This window comes from Argopecten irradians, chromosome 16 (genome assembly GCF_041381155.1).
Source record: "Argopecten irradians isolate NY chromosome 16, Ai_NY, whole genome shotgun sequence".
Lineage (NCBI taxonomy): Eukaryota > Metazoa > Mollusca > Bivalvia > Pectinida > Pectinidae > Argopecten > Argopecten irradians.
In genome coordinates this window covers 33,774,350-33,798,522 of record NC_091149.1, presented here as the reverse complement: position 1 = coordinate 33,798,522, position 24,173 = coordinate 33,774,350, and the positions used below count along the sequence as shown (strand labels likewise).

At 36.1% G+C, this 24,173-nt stretch overlaps 1 protein-coding gene across 1 annotated transcript; it reads right to left on the bottom strand.

The window, feature by feature from the left end:
• Positions 1 to 1,405: 1,405 nt before the first annotated feature.
• LOC138310198 (dnaJ homolog subfamily C member 10-like) lies at positions 1,406 to 24,130 on the bottom strand. Its single transcript, XM_069251316.1, has 19 exons — positions 24,054 to 24,130; positions 22,621 to 22,897; positions 20,882 to 21,050; positions 19,854 to 19,904; positions 18,797 to 18,882; positions 18,232 to 18,357; positions 17,338 to 17,503; positions 17,057 to 17,100; positions 15,746 to 15,868; positions 15,230 to 15,319; positions 14,511 to 14,630; positions 14,145 to 14,384; positions 7,809 to 7,865; positions 6,789 to 7,046; positions 6,346 to 6,488; positions 5,870 to 6,071; positions 5,317 to 5,445; positions 2,890 to 2,970; positions 1,406 to 2,445 (listed from the first exon to the last, which is right to left on the bottom strand). The coding sequence occupies exons 2-19, from the start codon at positions 22,819 to 22,821 to the stop codon at positions 2,425 to 2,427; spliced, it is 2,307 nt and encodes a 768-aa protein (XP_069107417.1). The 5' UTR covers positions 22,822 to 22,897; positions 24,054 to 24,130; the 3' UTR covers positions 1,406 to 2,424.
• Positions 24,131 to 24,173: the final 43 nt, after the last annotated feature.

Genomic DNA, 24,173 nt, shown 5'->3' with positions numbered 1-24,173 from the left:
TGTATTGGCAAGTACAGAATAATAATGTTACAAATGACCATAAATGGCCACAATGATGTAAATGTTACACTTGAAGTCACAATACATTTTGAATAAAATATTACTAAATTCATCATCTCCCAAAACTCTAAAAACTCTAAAAGGTCGCACACATCTATTATATGTTAATACACTATGCTCAATACCTTAGTCAGCCTTACTATAATTGTAATATATATATATACAGATTTCAAACATGTCCACTTACAAACGTATTTAACATAAACGTTCTATTTTTTCACTCTATTTAACCTTTCAGTCCTTTCTAACTTTCCTTCGGATTGATCGTTTGACATTTCACCCTACTGTGATTGACATTTACTTGGATCTTGTGCAGATGGCAGATGATTTCGTTCCTCTAATGAAGTTTTATATTTACCACTTTCACTTTGCACTCTTTAACACATACATAAGGTATTTCTAAGCTTTAGGTGAATTTTCTTGAGTTCCCAAGTCAATATATTTCAAATTTTAGTTCTATATCTACAAATATTATTTTGCATTAATGAAAATTAATAAATACTATGAAATCAATCCATTTTTAATTATTCATGGACATTATTAACCTCAATAAGTATTTAAAAATAAAACGTGAAAATAGCTTATTGCTCCACAGAACAATCATGTCTGATTAAGCTTCCTTTACTAAACAAAACAAGTACAAACACACACTGTTGCTTCATGTATCTGATTTAAGGTCCATAACACTAGACATTTACCTCTCCCATATGTAACAGTGTTTCCATTTCATATTTAGTTATACTAATTAGATTTCACGTTTTCACAGTATACAATCGGTTCAATCTTTGGATTTCATAGATACATGCTATATAACACACTATATATATATTTACTATTGGTGTCAATAACAGCTTCTATACATAGTTAGGTACGAACGTATAATCACCTTTTAATTAGAAAAACTAGGTAATATCAAAATGTATCCTTTAAACATTTCCGTTGTAAATGCCTTCAGAACTATCAAAAACATTTTATATGTGATATCTCACATCAAACAATTAGCCATTACAATAAATCACATTTTCTTATTCTGATATTTTTATGGTTTCGACTGACCTGACATTTTAGATAGTTTAAAACACATTGTTTATGGTCCAGACCAATCTAATATAATTGTGTACATTGCATTTTGTTTATTTCGTTTAAATAACAATTAATGTGTACCAACACATTAATTTTGCTGTATTTTGAAAATGCTTAAATAAGTAATAATTATGCAGTATACATGAATATGGTTGGACAGACGACTTTTCCTTACCGTTCGCATTTAGTGAGCATTCCTGTATCAATAGGGCTCAGACGCGTTCTTCATAATCAGTTCTACATACAAAAAAAAATGATTTCTTCATAATCAGTTCTACATACAAAAAAAAGATTTTTGCAAATTTCTACGGGACTAGGTTACAATTTTCATTTGGTATTTACATTTATTAAATCTAAAACACAATTTAGCCTTCAGCCAAATAACGATTTATATACCTAATGCCAAACAATTGATTTAAACGTATTGTATTTACTGATTATTATAATAATAAATACAAATGGGATTAGACACAAGTACTTCTAGTTGTCTGCACCCGTTATAAGGTATACCACAACTCTAAATCAAACAGGAAAGACAATAGTTACATTTCATATCTCCTATTTTCTCTTTCACAATTTACACAAATGCATTAGGATGAACAGTTTATGTGATGTTTCATGTTTATGGTGATCTAGCACTCCGCCCATGCATGATAACACTGCTACCGTGATATACATTAAAATAAATCATTAGAACGGCAGCTTATATTACATGCAGAGAGCTTATTACAATATTACAAATGTGATAATAAATAAACATGAAATAAATATTATGGTTGAACATTTCCTTAAAGCTATAACAAATTCATTATCATTAAATATTGATTTGAAAAAATAGATGAACACAACTCTTTGGAATTTAAAATATGATACAGTTCCTGGAAACAGGTATCATGCTCTTCATCCCAATGTACACATTGTATCTTTAAATAGACAAAGATAGACCACCGGAAAACAGCTCAATAGTCTAAAGCATTTGAAACATATTTTATAGAAATGTTAAAGGTATATAGATATTTTGATAGCTAATCTTTTGAGGTCCTAGAGAATGAACACTAAAAATGAGAGTAATGATAAAGTATCTTTGATTTTCTAGAGAAACTATTAAATGTAGTATTAGGACAATTAGGCAGAATGTTAATGATCAAACAGATTTAATGTGAGAGATTCAGCTACCAAGTTCAATCGTCAAGATAACAAATCAAAACGATTGGTGGTTTTTACTGAACTAATACTGAATAAAAATATCTTTAAAAAGCACTTTGGAATTATCTAAAAAAATTACAATTCATCATGGGAAGCCTGAAAAAAAAATACTCAGCATTAGGTTTTAGCAATACATTCCAGGGATTATATCAAAATTTTCAAATCTAACATCCCCAAAAACATCATGTATCTAGAGGTTATTTCAGAGTGATTTCAATCTTTCAATTCCACTCAATGCTTAAAACTCCTCTCCAAAAATCTTGAAAATTGATAATTTCAAAACTGTAAATATGAATGCTTTGCTTGCAGTGTAAACAATCTTTCTTAAGCGGCCAATTAATTTTGCTGATTTTTCAATTGATATTAATTTGCGGACATTAAGTTTTGCGAAATTACTTTGATCGCGAAATTCGCGAAAATAAATCGCAGGCCAAGGAAAGGCGATTTACAGTAACTAAAATGTCCTTTATTGAATCCAATAGTTTATGAATTACTTGATTCAATCATCGAGTTCAGCCGTGTTGCCGATATTTCACTTACCGTTGTTGCAGGTAATTTTCTTTTGATAAACCGAATGATTTGATCAGCATCTAAAAAGTCAATATCCTGTCCATACATATGCTGAAACACAAGAAAATGATGTATCATCACAAATGCATAATTATATAATGCTGTTATTTATCATTCAGATACTTTGAAGGTCATCGATTAGGTTGACAAGTTTATTTTCCATAAAGTTATTGATAAACCTATAGATATATCTATCTGTAACTTTGGAGAAATATTTGTAAAATATTGTTATTATAATAGAATAATAATTGATATAATTATGTTTTCCATAATATATATTTTTACCATAGGTCAGAAACACTAAACGATTTCCAGGGCCATTTACAACTATAGTCCCAACTATATTTTGTCTTGCTTTAAAACGAAAAGAAATTTAGACTTGTCTTAAATTATACAGTTAATCAGACTCGAAGAAATTTTACCTTTCACAGAATGACAAAAGGAAATGGAGGTAGTAACAATACTTACCTGAGGGATACTTCTGTGTGCTCCCTTGTAAATCTTACTGTAGTAACAATACTTACCTGAGGGATACCTCTGCGTGCTCCCTTGTAAAACCTTACTGTAGTAACAATACTTACCTGAGGGATACCTCTGCGTGCTCCCTTGTAAAACCTTACTGTAGTAACAATACTTACCTGAGGGATACCTCTGTGTGCTCCCTTGTAAAACCTTACTGTAGTAACAATACTTACCTGAGGGATACCTCTGTGTGCTCCCTTGTAAAACCTTACTGTAGTAACAATACTTACCTGAGGGGATACCTCTGCGTGCTCCCTTGTAAAACCTTACTGTAGTAACAATACTTACCTGAGGGATACCTCTGCGTGCTCCCTTGTAAAACCTTACTGTAGTAACAATACTTACCTGAGGGATACCTCTGTGTGCTCCCTTGTAAAACCTTACTGTAGTAACAATACTTACCTGAGGGATACCTCTGTGTGCTCCCTTGTAAAACCTTACTGTAGTAACAATACTTACCTGAGGGATACCTCTGTGTGCTCCCTTGTAAAACCTTACTGTAGTAACAATACTTACCTGAGGGATACCTCTGCGTGCTCCCTTGTAAAACCTTACTGTAGTAACAATACTTACCTGAGGGATACCTCTGCGTGCTCCCTTGTAAAACCTTACTGTAGTAACAATACTTACCTGAGGGATACCTCTGTGTGCTCCCTTGTAAAACCTTACTGTAGTAACAATACTTACCTGAGGGATACCTCTGCGTGCTCCCTTGTAAAACCTTACTGTAGTAACAATACTTACCTGAGGGATACCTCTGTGCTCCCTTGTAAAACCTTACTGTAGTAACAATACTTGAGGGATACCTCTGGTGCTCCCTTGTAAAACTACTGTAGTAACAATACTCTGTGTGCCTCCCTTGTAGGATACCTTTGCGTGCTCCTGTAAAACCTTACGTAACAAACAATACTTACCTGAGGGATACCTCTGTGTGCTCCCTTGTAAAACCTTACTGTAGTAACAATACTTACCTGAGGGATACCTCTGCGTGCTCCCTTGTAAAACCTTACTGTAGTAACAATACTTACCTGAGGGATACCTCTGCGTGCTCCCTTGTAAAACCTTACTGTAGTAACAATACTTACCTGAGGGATACCTCTGTGTGCTCCCTTGTAAAACCTTACTGTAGTAACAATACTTACCTGAGGGATACCTCTGTGTGCTCCCTTGTAAAACCTTACTGTAGTAACAAACTTACTGAGGGATACCTCTGTGTGCCGTAAAACCTTACGTACATACTTACCTGAGGGATACCTCTGTGTGCTCCCTTGTAAAACCTTACTGTAGTAACAATACTTACCTGAGGGATACCTCTGCGTGCTCCCTTGTAAAACCTTACTGTAGTAACAATACTTACCTGAGGGATACCTCTGCGTGCTCCCTTGTAAAACCTTACTGTAGTAACAATACTTACCTGAGGGATACCTCTGCGTGCTCCCTTGTAAAACCTTACTGTAGTAACAATACTTACCTGAGGGATACCTCTGCGTGCTCCCTTGTAAAACCTTACTGTAGTAACAATACTTACCTGAGGGATACCTCTGCGTGCTCCCTTGTAAAACCTTACTGTAGTAACAATACTTACCTGAGGGATACCTCTGCGTGCTCCCTTGTAAAACCTTACTGTAGTAACAACTACTGACTTACCTGAGGGATACCTCTTCGTACCCCTTGTAAAACCTTACTGTAGTAACAATACTTACCTGAGGGATACCTCTGCGTGCTCCCTTGTAAAACCTTACTGTAGTAACAATACTTACCTGAGGGATACCTCTGCGTGCTCCCTTGTATGAACCTGACTGTAATAACAATACTTACCTGAGGGATACCTCTGCGTGCTCCCTTGTAAAACCTTACTGTAGTAACATTACTTACCTGAGGGATACCTCTGCGTGCTCCCTTGTAAAACCTTACAGTAGGGTAAGCAGATACTCCAGCATGATGACATAGATTACGCTCTTCATCACAGTTTACTTTACCTGCCTTCACCCGACCATCAAGTGTCTGTCAACAGAAAAATGATCTATACATCAGTAATGTAAAATCCTAGAGAGTTCATAGTTTAGCAATATCACTTCTACCTATATGACAATAGAGGTACAATGTTGATGCTTGTGCTTTCACTCTTGTGGTATCTATATATCAAGTCCATCAAGTATTCCATTCCTACAATATAGTATGTACACCAATAAGATCTCTACATGATGTCCATGCTGAAAAAGGAAAGGAAATTATGTGTCTTTTTATTAAGCTTTGTCTACAACTGAAAGAGTATTGAGTTGAAAACAGTCTTAAGCTTAGATAGAACCAATCATAGATGAATACACGAATAATATTGTTGTTTTGCTAAGCAAAACCCCAGTCTTAGACAATTTCAAAATTCTGTATCCTGAAATTCAAACCCACATCACAACAGTTTCGTAATTACCTCTGCAATTTTCTCAAACTCTGGTTTAAAGACCTGACAATGTCCACACCATGGCGCGTAGAAGTCGACGATGAACGGAGTGGTACTGGACAGTACAGTTTGGTGGAAGTTGTAGTTATGGAGGGTCTCCACTTTACTGGGTAAGAACTCAAACGCCCACGCTCGCAACGACTGAGCATCTCTATGCCAGCCATTGTAGGTACTGAAACGGTGGGATAATGTAATTAAAATAAATTTGTTAATCACTTTAGGATATGATTATGATACAATGCCATCAAAACTGTATTATTCTTACAAAGTTTATCTATATTGTGTGTTCAATATAGCTCAGCTGATAAACTAAGGGGAAATTTGCAATCTATGAAACAATCTTTTGGACTGACTGGAGGAGACGTGTTAATTTTTTGTAACATATAATTATGATATATGACTATACATCTATTTAATATTTATTCATATACAACACCAATACTCACAAAAATGAGCCACTGCCCTTCTGGGAGTCGGCAGGATAAAGCCTCATGCTAGGATACGAGTTGACGTTTTCCTGTCGGCATAACATAGCCTCTTTCTGACATTCTACTTGGGCCACAAAGATATTCTTTGTATTTTTCAGCATCTAAAACCAGTAAATATTATTAAATTATAAAAAGATGTTATAGAAAATCTTATTTTTTGGATGTTACTGCATCATAAATGGAAGAGTTAATAGCTTTAGCATTTGTTTATGCTGTCCTTTTCTTACTGTTGAATATTACACCAAATACATAATTGTCAACACATATTGGTAGGTAGTTGGAGTTATCTATTAACATGGCTAGTCTTTTCCAATCAGAAGCTATCTACTGAAATCACATTATAAAATCATGTTTTAGTAAAAAGAGTAACATTTAACCAAATTATTCCAAGAGTTATCTACCTTGGCAAGTCTTCTCCACTCCGGAGCTAGCTGTTGACACGGTCCACACCAGGAGGCGTAGAAATCGATGATCCAAATCACCCCCTCATCTTTCTGCCTCACCAGCCGTTCAAAACTGTTAAAGTCGAGGGTCAACACGGGTGGCTTCAGTGTGTCCTCTATAAACTCTCCAAGGTCGTTCGCGCGGTGATGGCCGTGGTACTGTATAGGTACAGTGGCGTTGTACAGGATGGTGGTGGGATAGGAGTTTATGTTATACTGGAAAGGGAAAATAACGCAATTACTAACAGTGACTGCATCAAATAATATACTAGGTTTGCTGTTGTCATGTGACTATTATACAGTATGTTGTTATCATTTTATAATTCTCTGACACATTAACATTTCGTTTAGAGGAATAGATATATGTAGGCACTCTAAATTCAATGTATATGACTGCCTAATAACAAAATAATTAACTTTTATCTATTTACATACAAATGTAACAGCTTTTTGATAAAATGATGTGAGGTTGTACGTGATATCAAAATATGAACAATAATGAGTGCCCCGCTTGCTAATTTGATGACAAAGTATTTCGTTTGTAATCAAATCTATCGAATTGTGCAATAAAATGGTTATTCAGGTCAACATAATGATGTAAACTATAACACGTTAATAACAAAAACGCTTTATGAGAAATTCAGGGTTATAATGTAGGCCTTTTTATTCTTGTGAAGGTTCGTATAAGACATCTGTAATATTTGTATGACAAATTATGTTTATAACAAAGTGACTTTTCTGGTCTCCAGGGATCCCTTGTTTTACTGTATAATTCAATATTAATTGCAGGTGGGTTTATTTTACATTGACTATTAATAATCAGTGTTTTCTATCATTTAAAGTCTTATCATCAATAAGAGTTTCTTCTTATAATCAACAAAAACTAGGAGTCAGATTTCAAGGAAGGATAGATAGCTAGGGACACACAAGTGTACCATTCTACAGACATCTGAGTGTATCATACAGATAGGGACATACCATTCTACAGACATCTGAGTGTATCGTACAGATAGGGACATACCATTCAACAGACATCTGAGTGTATCATACAGATAGGGACATACCATTCTACAGACATCTGAGTGTATCATACAGATAGGGACATACCATTCTACAGACATCTGAGTGTATCATACAGATAGGGACATACCATTCTACAGACATCTGAGTGTATCATACAGATAGGGACATACCATTCTACAGACATCTGAGTGTATCATACAGATAGGGACATACCATTCTACAGACATCTGAGTGTATCATACAGATAGGGACATACCATTCTACAGACATCTGAGTGTATCATACAGATAGGGACATACCATTCTACAGACATCTGAGTGTATCATACAGATAGGGACATACCATTCTACAGACATCTGAGTGTATCATACAGATAGGGACATACCATTCTACAGACATCTGAGTGTATCATACAGATAGGACATACCATTCTACAGACATCTAAGTGTATCGTACAGATAGGGACATACCATTCTACAGACATCTGAGTGTATCATACAGATAGGGACATACCATTCTACAGACATCTGAGTGTATCATACAGATAGGGACATACCATTCTACAGACATCTGAGTGTATCATACAGATAGGGACATACCATTCTACAGACATCTGAGTGTATCATACAGATAGAGGACATACCATTCTACAGACATCTGAGTGTATCATACAGATAGGGACATACCATTCTACAGACATCTGAGTGTATCATACAGATAGGGACATACCATTCTACAGACATCTGAGTGTATCATACAGATAGGGACATACCATTCTACAGACATCTGAGTGTATCATACAGATAGGGACATACCATTCTACAGACATCTGAGTGTATCGTACAGATAGGGACATACCATTCTACAGACATCTGAGTGTATCATACAGATAGGGACATACCATTCTACAGACATCTGAGTGTATCATACAGATAGGGACATACCATTCTACAGACATCTGAGTGTATCATACAGATAGGGACATACCATTCTACAGACATCTGAGTGTATCATACAGATAGGGACATACCATTCTACAGACATCTGAGTGTATCATATACAGATAGGGACATACCATTCTACAGACATCTGAGTGTATCGTACAGATAGGGACATACCATTCTACAGACATCTGAGTGTATCATACAGATAGGGACATACCATTCTACAGACATCTGAGTGTATCATACAGATAGGGACATACCATTCTACAGACATCTGAGTGTATCATACAGATAGAGACATACCATTCTACAGACATCTGAGTGTATCATACAGATAGGGACATACCATTCTACAGACATCTGAGTGTATCATACAGATAGGGACATACCATTCTACAGACATCTGAGTGTATCATACAGATAGGGACATACCATTCTACAGACATCTGAGTGTATCATACAGATAGGGACATACCATTCTACAGACATCTGAGTGTATCATACAGATAGGGACATACCATTCTACAGACATCTGAGTGTATCATACAGATAGGGACATACCATTCTACAGACATCTGAGTGTATCATACAGATAGGGACATACCATTCTACAGACATCTGAGTGTATCATACAGATAGGGACATACCATTCTACAGACATCTGAGTGTATCATACAGATAGGGACATACCATTCTACAGACATCTGAGTGTATCATACAGATAGGGACATACCATTCTACAGACATCTGAGTGTATCATACAGATAGGGACATACCATTCTACAGACATCTGAGTGTATCATACAGATAGGGACATACCATTCTACAGACATCTGAGTGTATCATACAGATAGGGACATACCATTCTACAGACATCTGAGTGTATCATACAGATAGGGACATACCATTCTACAGACATCTGAGTGTATCATACAGATAGGGACATACCATTCTACAGACATCTGAGTGTATCATACAGATAGAGACATACCATTCTACAGACATCTGAGTGTATCATACAGATAGGGACATACCATTCTACAGACATCTGAGTGTATCATACAGATAGGGACATACCATTCTACAGACATCTGAGTGTATCATACAGATAGGGACATACCATTCTACAGACATCTGAGTGTATCATACAGATAGGGACATACCATTCTACAGACATCTGAGTGTATCATACAGATAGAGACATACCATTCTACAGACATCTGAGTGTATCAAGATAGGACATACCTTCTACAGACATTAGTGTATCATACAGATAGGGACATACCATTCTACAGACATCTGAGTGTATCATACAGATAGGGACATACCATTCTACAGACATCTGAGTGTATCATACAGATAGGACATACCATTCTACAGACATCTGAGTGTATCATACAGATAGGGACATACCATTCTACAGACATCTGAGTGTATCATACAGACATAGTGTACATACAGATAGGACATACCATTCTACAGACATCTGAGTGTATCATACAGATAGGGACATACCATTCTACAGACATCTGAGTGTATCATACAGATAGGGACATACCATTCTACAGACATCTGAGTGTATCATACAGATAGAGACATACCATTCTACAGACATCTGAGTGTATCTGAGTGTATCATACAGATAGGGACATACCATTCTACAGACATCTGAGTGTATCATACAGATAGGGACATACCATTCTACAGACATCTGAGTGTATCATACAGATAGAGACATACCATTCTACAGACATCTGAGTGTATCATACAGATAGGGACATACCATTCTACAGACATCTGAGTGTATCATACAGATAGGGACATACCATTCTACAGACATCTGAGTGTATCATACAGATAGGGACATACCATTCTACAGACATCTGAGTGTATCATACAGATAGGGACATACCATTCTACAGACATCTGAGTGTATCATACAGATAGGGACATACCATTCTACAGACATCTGAGTGTATCATACAGATAGGGACATACCATTCTACAGACATCTGAGTGTATCATACAGATAGGGACATACCATTCTACAGACATCTGAGTGTATCATACAGATAGGGACATACCATTCTACAGACATCTGAGTGTATCATACAGATAGGGACATACCATTCTACAGACATCTGAGTGTATCATACAGATAGGGACATACCATTCTACAGACATCTGAGTGTATCATACAGATAGGGACATACCATTCTACAGACATCTGAGTGTATCATACAGATAGGGACATACCATTCTACAGACATCTGAGTGTATCATACAGATAGAGACATACCATTCTACAGACATCTGAGTGTATCATACAGATAGGGACATATCCATTCTACAGACATCTGAGTGTATCATACAGATAGGGACATACCATTCTACAGACATCTGAGTGTATCGTACAGATAGGGACATACCATTCTACAGACATCTGAGTGTATCATACAGATAGGGACATACCATTCTACAGACATCTGAGTGTATCGTACAGATAGGGACATACCATTCTACAGACATCTGAGTGTATCATACAGATAGGGACATACCATTCTACAGACATCTGAGTGTATCATACAGATAGAGACATACCATTCTACAGACATCTGAGTGTATCATACAGATAGGGACATACCATTCTACAGACATCTGAGTGTATCATACAGATAGAGACATACCATTCTACAGACATCTGAGTGTATCATACAGATAGGGACATACCATTCTACAGACATCTGAGTGTATCATACAGATAGGGACATACCATTCTACAGACATCTAATCTGAGTGTATGGGGATCCATACGTACAGATACGATCACCAATAGGACATACCATACCATGTGTCTTTTACAGACATCTTTATGAGTGTATCGTACAGACCAACAAATAGGGACATACCATGGTTTGATGATCTACAATCAGGACAGTTTTAATAACCCTGGATAATTTTACTGTATATCATCTACAACTGATTCACGTACAAACAGCATGAAAAAGGATCATGTAATCGATTAATTGTACCATTCTACAAGTACACTTACCTGGAGCGAATACATCGATGAACCATGGATCATCATCACCACTCATGAAATCCTTACCCAGAGATCACCTGTCAATTCGGACTAGTTCACTGACACAATTATCCAAACGCAGCAACATATTTCAACGTCATCTGTCAAAAAATAGCAACAGGATATCATTTTACCAATCGTGTAAATCAACATACCAACAGCAACCAATCTGTAAATAACATGTCAACATGATTACATGTAAATGGACCTCTGTATCATACTCACAGTCAACTCGACCAATCTGTAAATAAATATAACAAATTTCGACCATCTGTGATGTTTATTGGTTACCAGGAAACAACAGTCAATGACAATCTGTATGCCTAAAACAGTCAACTAACCAATCTGTAAATAAAATCACACAAAAACTCGACCAATATAAATCAATGAACAGTCACTTACAAATTTTTGTAAATCAATCAATCAACACTATTACCTTTTTTAAAATTTTCTTTTTGATGTATAATTTTATAATTTTCATCTTAATAAACCTTTCCATGACATAGTGTAAGTTTTAAAAAGATTTCTATATGATTTTTAAACCTAAATACAGTGTAACTTGTCACAAGCAGATGCCACAGTCCAGCAAACTAGTATTTTGTCAGTATATGGAGACAGCTTTCAAGATTATACCAAATTAAAATAACTAACCAATAAAGTAAAGGAAGGAGAAATGTCATAAAATAATGCTGGAATACACAGAGAATCGGATTAGACCAGGACCCAGTTTTGAAGAGGTTACATTTTACATGTAGTCATTAACTTTGATGTATGGAGACAGCATGAAAAAGGTTCTAAATTATTAATTGTATAAATTATTTGTACACTCGACTGAGCTGAAGAAAACTAATGAAACATGAATCAGAGCTGTACAGGGATGCCCCACTCTATGGTCACGGAAATCTTCCTTACCCATCTGTAGATCAATCCACCAGATAACTACGTAGCAATCTGTCACGGTCACAACGCAGCACTCATCGGTGGTGCACGTCCAATCCGTAAATCAGCACATCAGTTAACTCTCACTTCCAAATCGTATAAAGCCATGGCAACCAACTCGACAGGTTATGCTTGACATCAATGGCCAGACCTATTGTACCTATGACTCACAATCCATTATTAATCCAAAAAAAAATTGCAGTCAACTCGTTCAAGAGCCATGTTTATCATTTGGTCACCACTGTAAATCAATCTGTAAATCAATCAATCACGTCAACTCGACCAATCTGTAAATCAATCAATCAGTTAACTCGACCAATCTATAAATCAACAGTCAACTCGACCAAAACTGTAAATCAATTAAACAGTCAACAGTCAACTCGACCAATCTGTAAATCAATCAAACAGTCAACTCGACCAATCTGTAAATCAATCAACTCGACCAATCTGTAAATCAATCAAACAGTCAAACTCGACCAATCTGTAAATCAATCAAACAGTTAACTCGACCAATCTAAAAATCAACAGTCAACTCGACCAATCTGTAAATCAATCAATCAGTTAACTCGACCAATCTATAAATCAACAGTCAACTCGACCAATCTGTAAATCAATCAGACAGTCAACTCGACCAATCTGTAAATCAATCAGACAGTCAACTCGACCAATCTGTAAATCAATCAGTCAACTCGACCAATCTGTAAATCAATCAGACAGTCAACTCGACCAATCTGTAAATCAATCAAACAGTCAACTCGACCAATCTGTAAATCAATCAAACAGTTAACTCGACCAATCTGTAAATCAATCAAACAGTCAACTCGACCAATCTGTAAATCAATCAAACAGTCAACTCGACCAATCTGTAAATCAATCAATCAGTCAACTCGACCAATCTGTAAATCAATCAAACAGTCAACTCGACCAATCTGTAAATCAATCAAACAGTTAACTCGACCAATCTTAAATCAACGTCACTCGACCAATCTGTAAATCAATCAACAGTCAACTCGACCAATCTGTAAATCAATCAAACAGTCAACTCGACCAATCTGTAAATCAATCAAACAGTCAACTCGACCAATCTGTAAATCAATCAAACAGTCAACTCGACCAATCTGTAAATCAATCAAACAGTCAACTCGACCAATCTGTAAATCAATCAGACAGTCAACTCGACCAATCTGTAAATCAATCAGACAGTCAACTCGACCAATCTGTAAATCAATCAGACAGTCAACTCGACCAATCTGTAAATCAATCAAACATCAACTCGACCAATCAACTCAATCATCGACCAATCTGTAAATCAATCAAACAGTCAACTCGACCAATCTGTAAATCAATCAGACAGTCAACTCGACCAATCTGTAAATCAATCAGACAGTCAACTCGACCAATCTGTAAATCAATCAGACAGTCAACTCGACCAATCTGTAAATCAATCAAACAGTCAACTCGACCAATCTGTAAATCAATCAAACAGTCAACTCGACCAATCTGTAAATCAATCAAACAGTCAACTCGACCAATCTCTAAATCAATCAGACAGTCAACTCGACCAATCTGTAACGACTTACGCCGCGCCATGACATAAGCTCATCGGCCCTTCAGGCCAGGTGAGCTAATAATATAAGGTTGTTATGTGAATATCAGTGAGCTTATATTAAACTGTTTTTCTATAAAAGATACCTGAATATCATCGAGCATGCCCGATAGTTTCCTGAACTCTATATCCAGATCAGCATCTCCTTCCACAAAGTGAATCAGCCAAGCTGTCTTTTGTCCTTTCTTCATTCTGTCTTTGATGCTCTGGTAAATTAAAATTTGTTAATCACATGGTCACAATGGAAATTGGAGGTCTATTAATAGCAAAGTGGATGAAGGTACTCTATACTCCTCACTACAGTATCACAACTTTATATATAGGCAGGTCAAATTTGTCATAACTTTTAAGGCGAAGGATATTTCCAAATTATTAAAAGTTTATAACAGTTATAATGTTTAGAGCATCCTGTATTTATGGCCTAAAGTGAAGTTACAACACCAAACGAATGTAAATTTTCCTGTGTAAATCTATGTGAACTATGCAGGTTCATTTCACTGTTGTATATGTGTAGCTCACAGGGACCTGGCACGAAAAAACAAAAATGTGGTTAGAAGTTTGTACCAGGTTCCTGTGGGGTAGCAAAATAATAGGACAACCCAGATTATGAAAATCAACATTTAATTTATTTTAATTCCATTGTTTAGAGAGTGATGATAAGTGTGGTATTAATGGTAAGCTAACTCCAAACAATTATCAATCTTATTTTACATTTTAAAAATTAAGCCCTTTCCGAAAGGTAGTGGACGTTTCAGTTATATACTCCAATACCAGGAGATAGTGCCATGTTAATCTGTGAACTGACCTTAAAGGTGGCCTGGTCTAGTACTGCTACATCTGGTAGCTGTGACATCACCTGGTGGGCGATTTCCTGGGCAAATAAACTCGTGATTTTCTGGAAGGAAAATAATAGTAGGATATACTATATAATTCCAGCTCCATATTCTCTGTATTCTAGTACAGATTGAAGACTTGTAGGTTTCCATACAACACGATACCTAGCTTAAAGCCCAAATAACTGTACATGTATCTCCCAAATGTTTGGTTGGGTTTGTTTAGCCTTACGTAAGGATGTGCTAGGTTTGATGGAGAAAAACCAGAGTACCCGGAGAAAAACCACCGACAACGGTCAGTACCTGACAACTGCCCAAAATGGGATTAAAACTCATGACCCAGAGGTGGATGGCTTGTGGTAATATGTGAGGACATCTTAACCACTCTGCATATAACTTACAGTACATGTACATGTAGTACCAATTATGTTATACATATACCTGGAAATGATTTCCTGGATTATTTGTTGTCATATATATATACATACCAGACCAGCTCCCTCCATGACTTGTTGACTTTCGTAGAACATGGTACCATACTCCACCCCCAGTCGTGCACAAACATCCTCACTGTTGAGGCAGTCCAGCCTCCCGACATTCACTAATTCCTCCTAAAGTAACATAATGACAGCTTTACAAATCAGGGACCATTTCTGGGGCTTCTACATGTAAGGTAAATACAAATCAGGGACCTATTCTGGGGCTTCTAGGTGTAAGGTAAATACAAATCAGGGACCTATTCTGGGGCTTCTAGGTGTAAGGTAAATACAAATCAGGGACCTATTCTGGGCTTCTAGGTGTAAGGTAAATACAAATCGGGGACCTATTCTGAAGTAACGGGACCTTTTCTGGGGCTTCTAGGTGTAAGGTAAATACAAATCAGGACCTATTCTGGGCTTCAGTGTAAGTAATCAGTTCGGCTTCTAGGGTAAATACAAATCGGGCCTATTCTGGGGTTTGTCTAGGTGTAAGGTAAATACAAATCAGGGACCTATTCTGGGCTTCTAGGTGTAAGGTAAATACAAATCAGGGACATTCTGGGGCTTCTAGGTGTAAGGTAAATACAAATCGGGGACCTATTCTGGGACTTCTAGGTGTAAGGTAAATACAAATCAGGGACCTATTCTGGGCTTCTAGGTGTAAGGTAAATACAAATCAGGACTATTCTGGGCTCTAGGTGTAAGGTAAATACAAATCAGGGACCTTATTCTGGGGCTTCTAGGTGTAAGGTAAATACAAATCAGGGACCTATTCTGGGGCTTCTAGGTGTAAGGTAAATACAAATCAGGGACCTTTCTGGGACTTCTAGGTGTAAGGTAAATACAAATCGGGGAACTATTCTGGGACTTCTAGGTGTAAGGTAAATACAAATCAGGGACCATATTCTGGGACTTCTAGGTGAATGATACATGTAAAATTGTACACAATTTTCATTTTGCTTCTTTTGAAAGCTTTCTTCCATATTTTAATTCTCAATTCCTTATTAATAAGAGCGGCAACGATCTCCTTGCTGATATTCTTTGCAGCTGTTGTGTACAACAAACACTGTACGATTATTATGCTAACAAAATCCCTTATTCATTTATATTATGAAAATCAAATTTTCTTGTTCGATACGTACAACAACTCATACAATCGTAAAAATTCCATTCATAAAAACAGCTTCAATCATGTTAAATGTATTTCTGTTTCAACATAGGTTTTCATCTAGATAATGACATTCATAAGCTAGCTCCATTAAAATTGTTTATGTTTGCAATGTTTCAACAAATGAAAGAGATTTAGCTAAAACCACTCACCAACATGGCTGCCAGTTTGATACAAGTGCTCTTTGTCAAACAGTCTGTAACACAAATAAGATAGAGTTTACTGTGTTACAGGTTCCTTGTCTTTCAATGTGATAACTGACTGAAATTAATAAATAAAGATTTTACAGGAAATAGGAATTATGATACTTCCAACAATATATCATTCTTCTAATTATGAATATGAAAATGATGTCTAGTTCCCTTAATTGGAGACTTTTCCATTTTATACCAGGTAATCAAACTAAAATGGAACATTCCGTAGGTATCCTCACCTCCCCCGTCCCCACAGAATGTGATGAGCCACGGCCGATCGTTGTCGGAGTTAGTGGTATAACTGTCAAAGTTGCCCCTCCATAGATCCACCACTGAAGCTGTCACCTGTTTTAGGGCGTATCTAACCATCGGGCCTGTCATCCTCTCTCCGTGGTACTTCTCTTTCTATAACAATTTTACATTTTTTAATTAGTTAGCAGTTTTGTAACGTCAATTGTTATCAATTGTTGGCATCTTTTATCTCAAGGATTACCAAGATCATCATCAATGAGTGATTACTTAACATGCTCATTCGTGGAATTTATATACCCTACTTTTGTTAATCAAAGGCCCATAACTCCGCAAAAAAGAATCCTATGAAAGTGCCATCCAATAATATTTGCAAGAGTTATTGAACGGACACATAACTCAGCCAAATAGGATCCAATTAAAGTCCTGATCCAACTTGGCCAAGGCCCTAAGACTTTTATTTTGAGAAAATCTGGTAATATTTGGGAGAGTAATTAAATGGAACCAGGCAAAAATGCCATTTTTCTTAATCAAAGGGCCATGACTCAGCCAAATAGGGGCCAATGAAAGTGCGGGGCGAACACATCCGAGTCCTATTATGAATATTTAAAAAAAAAAAAAAAACAGTGAAAGCGGGAGATAAAAAAATCAGAACTAAAATGAGACAATCTATAGATCATATACTTGACAAACGCTTTACAAACCAATGAAAGGGGAGACAACACATGACTGGAATATCATGGGGAAATCAAAGGAGACTACTCATGGCAGAATACAGAAAATTTAGGACCAAGTATAATTAATAGTATAAAGGGAGATAACTCAATGCTTAGTCAAACATAGGACATTTCTAACATATTATATAATTAAGGGAGACAACTCACCGCTGGGTACATAATAAGGGAGGGATATGAGCGAATTCCCTGCATCCTACAAAGTTGCCAGTCATCTTCACAATTCACCGCTCCGATCCTGATCACACCTTCTAACTCCTGGGCCACCTCTCGCCACTGTCAACAGAAAAGTCACTTAACCTTTTTTTATAGTTTCATGTGAATTAAGTGTACCTAAAACTGTGATAAATATAAGAGAAAATCGGAGTATAATCATCAGCAAAGATTATAGAAATTAGTATCAGCAAGGAGATTTCTCTGAATGAACAGTGTAAATTTAGAACAAAGATTTGTTTGTACTGACAGTGATGACAGTAATTATTCTACTTACAATATCTTCAATAAACCACTCTGGATTTTAGAATAACAGGTGTACTAAATCCCATTGGCTTTACTATAACTATGAAATAATTCATTACAGAAGAAAAATGCCTGCGTTGAACAAACTTATTTTTGTGTGCAATCAAATTTTGTCTATTTCAAAGGTGGAAGTATGAGTACCCGGAGAAAACTCACCAACCTGCGGTAAGTATCATACTAATTTAGATATACATACGTGAGGTGCCAGGTCATGGCAATGGCCACAATGAGGTGAGTAGTAGTTTATAAACCAGATATCATCAGTTCCCTCCACGGACTGTTCTGGAAACGTAAAACATTCATCTACTAACAAGAGGCCCAGAGTACCTGTACTGCTCTCCTGGATTTATTTTATGAAGGATTTTAATGATTTACTTCTAATTTCCCTGTAGCAATTTAAAGAATTCATCACTGTTTACCCCTATTACGCACCGCCTGCTCCCCTTCCCCTCAGAATGTTTCTGACAAAACTTGGATGCTATGACTGTAGTACCAATTTAAAGGAAATGTTGACCAACAGACAACTGGCACGGCGCCATGACATAAACCTTTAATAATCTACTTCATTGCGTTATATTTTATTCTCAAATTCAACAGTTACTTTGGCTACCAATCCATAGAACTGCCTAGCATACCACAAGGGTATCGATACTCAACATGAAATAACATGCCGACAATGTCCATCTGACATTGGTCATGGACATTGGTCCTTCACGTAGGATAATATGCAATTATGGCCCTCTGTGGAGGGACACATCTAGAATTGTCTCCCTGGAAAGAGTTATTTTCTAGAGGGCGAAGCCAAAGAGAAAATGACTCTTTCAAGGGAGACAATTCTAGATGTATCCCAACACACAGGGACATATTTTTTTTATTATACCAAACAGAATTAAAAGAAAAAAATCTCTGGTAAAAGAGCTTATGAAGATATTTTCCAACATCAACATTGATAAATGTGTCGGGCTGCAAAAAATAAGCAACAGCGTTGTCATTGTTGGTTGACTTTGCAGATGACGTCAACTTCCGGTCACGTGCGGAGCTTCAAAGGGGTTATTTCCCTCACCTTTTAATTCCGGGGAAATATCTAACTTATTCAATGTCATGTAATCAAGTTTAATCAGAACATTCTAAATGAAAGTGAGGTATAATAATATTATTCACTTTCATTTCTAGCCTACTTACTTTATACTTATCTACATGTTCATGTGTAACAATTATTTTATTAATTCATTATATAGCTTAGTCACACTCACCAAAGTCTGACCGACTCAATGTGATGATCTCCTTATCATCGTCATAAATACCTGTAAAAGATATAATACTACATAGAATACATAATAGATAAACAGGGTAATCAATTAGGATTACATATGTTATATTTTAAACCATTTCTTGGAATAAAAAACACCTATTAACTAATATGTAAAATGACGCACAGCCATATGCATACATGTATATGTACACAAATTATGTTCCTATTCGATTTCAGAACAAATGTTGGAGCATTATATACAATGTGATGGTCGTTTGATTGACAGCTGGTGAACTGTTGTACTAATGTTGGTTGAGGGTCATTAAGTACAGAAAGAGATTAGCAAGATGGCTAGGGGAAAGGTTTTATAATTGTACCAACATTTAAAAAGCAATAAGTTTGTTTTTACAAACACAATGTATCACTATTTTGTCAAAATAATAATGAAAACTAAACTGAAACTGCAATAGTTTGTTTAAAGATTATATTCTACTGTGGATTAACATCTGTGTAGGAAATATTTACAACCACACGGCTGTAAAAAGGTGAGTATGACTTATGTCCTTCCAACGCTCACTCCTTGTTAACAATGACTAACACAGCTGTTACACCCCGATACAATAAATAAATCTACACAATATGGTGTAGACTGGCCACCAGACCCTAAGTTGCTGATAAGACTTTCTCAGCAGAGTTCTTTACTAGATTATCTCCCCCTAGTTTAAAACTTGGGGTCTTAGAATCAGGCATATAGTAGAGACAAAAATAATCAAGCCAATTTTAGTGATTTGTTTAATATTCTAGAGACTGGTGGCCAGTCTAAATATGGTGTAACAAATACAAAATGTTCTTTATATAATACAATTGATATATACTAGTATACAGTATAACTGATAACCAATATATCTGCTCTCAAAGTCAAGTCCATTCACTATTAATCTATAATTTTTAATTTATCTCTCTGTATCTAATATAACAGGATATGTAATTTAAAGATTATTCCATCATTCAACAATGATTTTTTTTTACCGAATTCCTCTTGATAGAACTTCCAGCTTTCGTACTGCCTCCCTCCGTGGAAATCTTCCTTTAAGCCTTCCTCCCCATGAGTATCATATTTTTTTCTTAAATCCTCGTCCTTCAGCACTTCATACGCACGTGTTAATTTAAGGAATCGGTCGTGAGCATTAGGATCATCCTAAAAGATTACAATGATCATATGAGGTATACATACAGAAATAGTGGTTGTTGAATATGGAATTTTATTCCACACAAGTGATTTATTTTTCAAAAGTTACAAAAGAAATACGACTAGGATAAGTATGCAATCCAACAGCAGTTTTGGCATCAAGCGGCGAATACAACACAGCATGACGTCACACGATTATTGATGACGTTGACAAATGATGACACGACACTGAGAAAGACGAAGTTCAGTCAAAGTTCATTGTGTCAGTCAATCAGAATGCGTACAAAGTTTATACCACGAGTGATATAAACAAATTGTTAATCAACAGCTGCCTCGTTTATTTGATACCCTGAGAATTGAATAACATCGCCTATTGTGGTAGAAACAGTTATATCTACCTGGTAGTGATAGTGATAACTAATTTTAAGCTAATCAGTGATTTGGATTGGAGAATATGTGCCAGATTACAGAGGTGGAAGAAAAATTAAATTGAAGTGCTTAATTCCATATAGGATATAGTGCCACAGATTTTTTTCAGGATGCAATTAATCATTTTTTGTAACTTTAACTTGAAGTGAAACTAGAAGCTCAAACTTTTCAATGGTGGTAATGGTGTAAAGTAAGTAACTTTTGCAACTGAAGAAAAATACTAAATCGTCTGCTCGTATTTTTAATAGTGAAAAAATATCATTTGTCAGCGGTGGAACATCTTTAACCAAATATCAAACAAATCTATACATAATAAGTATCTTTATAGTATAATGATTTTAGAAAACAATACAATGGCCAATAATGATCGATACAGAATTATATGTAAGGGTTTGTTACAAAAGCACATTAAGTTCAATAGCCTTAATCATATACAGTGTTCTGGTATTTACAGGGTGTCCCAAAAAACATGTCCCGAGTTTGACGCTTTACAAAAAATATTTTAATGGATGGAGGAATTTGATCTATATACCATTAGAAAGGTAGTGATCTGCTCTGTACAATGATATATAACAAGCCAGATAAATATCTTTTTGTTAATACTTATATTGGAAATAGAGAGAAAGTCATATTTCGCTTATATTGCGATTTGTTCAGAAAATCAATAACTTTTAGTTAAAGAATGGGCGCGAGGTGTCCGCCCTTCTTTTTGATGGCATGATGAATTCTGTCCCTGAAATTCCATCACCACTTCACAATTCTGTAAATCTGCTTCCTGATGATGGACTGCATACCTGGGATGACATTTTCATAGCATTTCATTTACTAAAGTAGGGGAAATACCGACCGCATTGTAGAGTTAAATAACTTCAGCCTGAATCTTTATGGTGCTGGAAAGTCACCAAAATGTGACATCATCGATGATGTCATCATTTCTATTATGACGTCATCACACATAATGATGACGTAATATGTACATTTGTACTCATTTAAGTTAAATTTGGATACTCCTACTTTCTAAATCATTTTGAGTTTTCAAAAAAGGTTTAGTATTGCAAAAGTTATTACATGTCAAAGTCGGGACATGTTTTTTGGGACAACCTGTATATGTTGTCACCAAGGGGTATATATATAGGCTTTATATACTTACTGGATTTTTATCCGGATGTTTAGTAATAGCTAAAGTTTTGAAAGCTTTTCTGATCTCCTTTGTGGTGGCACTTTTTGAGATACCAAGGAGTTCATAGAAATCCTCACCATTCACCACAGTCAATAAACTCATCCATATAAAACACAGTAAAATCAATGTTTGGAGATAACGACAATTTCTTTCAATGGAAAATATTTCCATTTTCACAAATTTCCCTCTTCTGTCTTCAAGATATCAGACTTTTGCATCAATTGCTGATTATGCAACGTTTTCTCACCTATAATCAGAATATATATAAATTGAATGTAAAAATACATGAACATCAACATACATAACTCAATACATCAGAAACAATTAATGTATTAACCATTCAATAAATACATAATTATGTACAAAAACTTCATAGTGTTTTGTAACTTTTAAACAAGAGGTCCAAATGGCATGTACAGGTATCGCTCACCTGGTTTGTAATGCCAAGTAATTTTCTGAATACAGTTTTTTTTTTTTCTGAAGGAATCTAAAGATGTGCCTCTAATTACCCTATTGGTTCCCACTCTTTCTGCTCCAGGGGGTCAGAGCCAAAATTTATACAAGCTCTAGATCTGTTCCCAGTCCCAAGAGGATGTTTCTGGTCAAATTGGTTTCAATCCATGAAGAACTCTATGACTACTGTACATGTAGTAGCGATTTAAAGGATTGATCTCTATTTCCTCTATTGAGCCCTGCCCTTCCTGCCCACGAGGGTTCAGAGCCAAAATTTTAGGCCAAGTTTGGTTACAATCCATTTAGACCTCTGTGACTAGTAGTGATTTAAAGGAAATGTTGACGCAGTGCAGTACCCAGTGACATACATTACATACAGGTACTTAGCTCGCTAACAAAAAAATATATATATATGACTTAGCTTGCTGACAAAAAAAATTTATATGTATAAAAGTAATATATATCTCTTATACTATACTATATATATACCAGGTGTTTTTTTTGTCAGCGAGCTAAGTACCTGTGCACCAGCCCTCTAGACCCTTTGTTTGGATGAGGTGAGCTAAAACTAAATCCCATCAACCACTAATCATGTATTCTCATATATGCATGTAGTATGCATTGTAACTCAGGTAGATCTACATGTACATTGTATGTGATAAAACACCAGACGTTAATTTCTCTAAGTGAATGATAATCATCAGCTTACTGATTCGGTAATGTACACTTGATGACAGTAGACTACTTGTTCCTAGCTATAGTCAGAAACATGTAGCATCTGACAGTTATCCCAGTTGAGTTGTCCGTGTAACATGAAGCCGGCTGAAAATATTTTGAACTTAGTGGTATTTAGGGCACGATCGATGATCTAGATAAGTTTTCGCGATTATCATCTCTTACATGACGTATATATGTTGAACTAAAAGCTGAACATCAGCGTACGTACTCACCACAGCGGAGATTTAACACTTGTCAAGTTGGCATCTTTATCCATGTGCCACAGCTGGCGGATGTTGACACACGTGTTACTACGCACGCGCAGTTCTAGGTTCTTTCGGAACCTCTTGGGT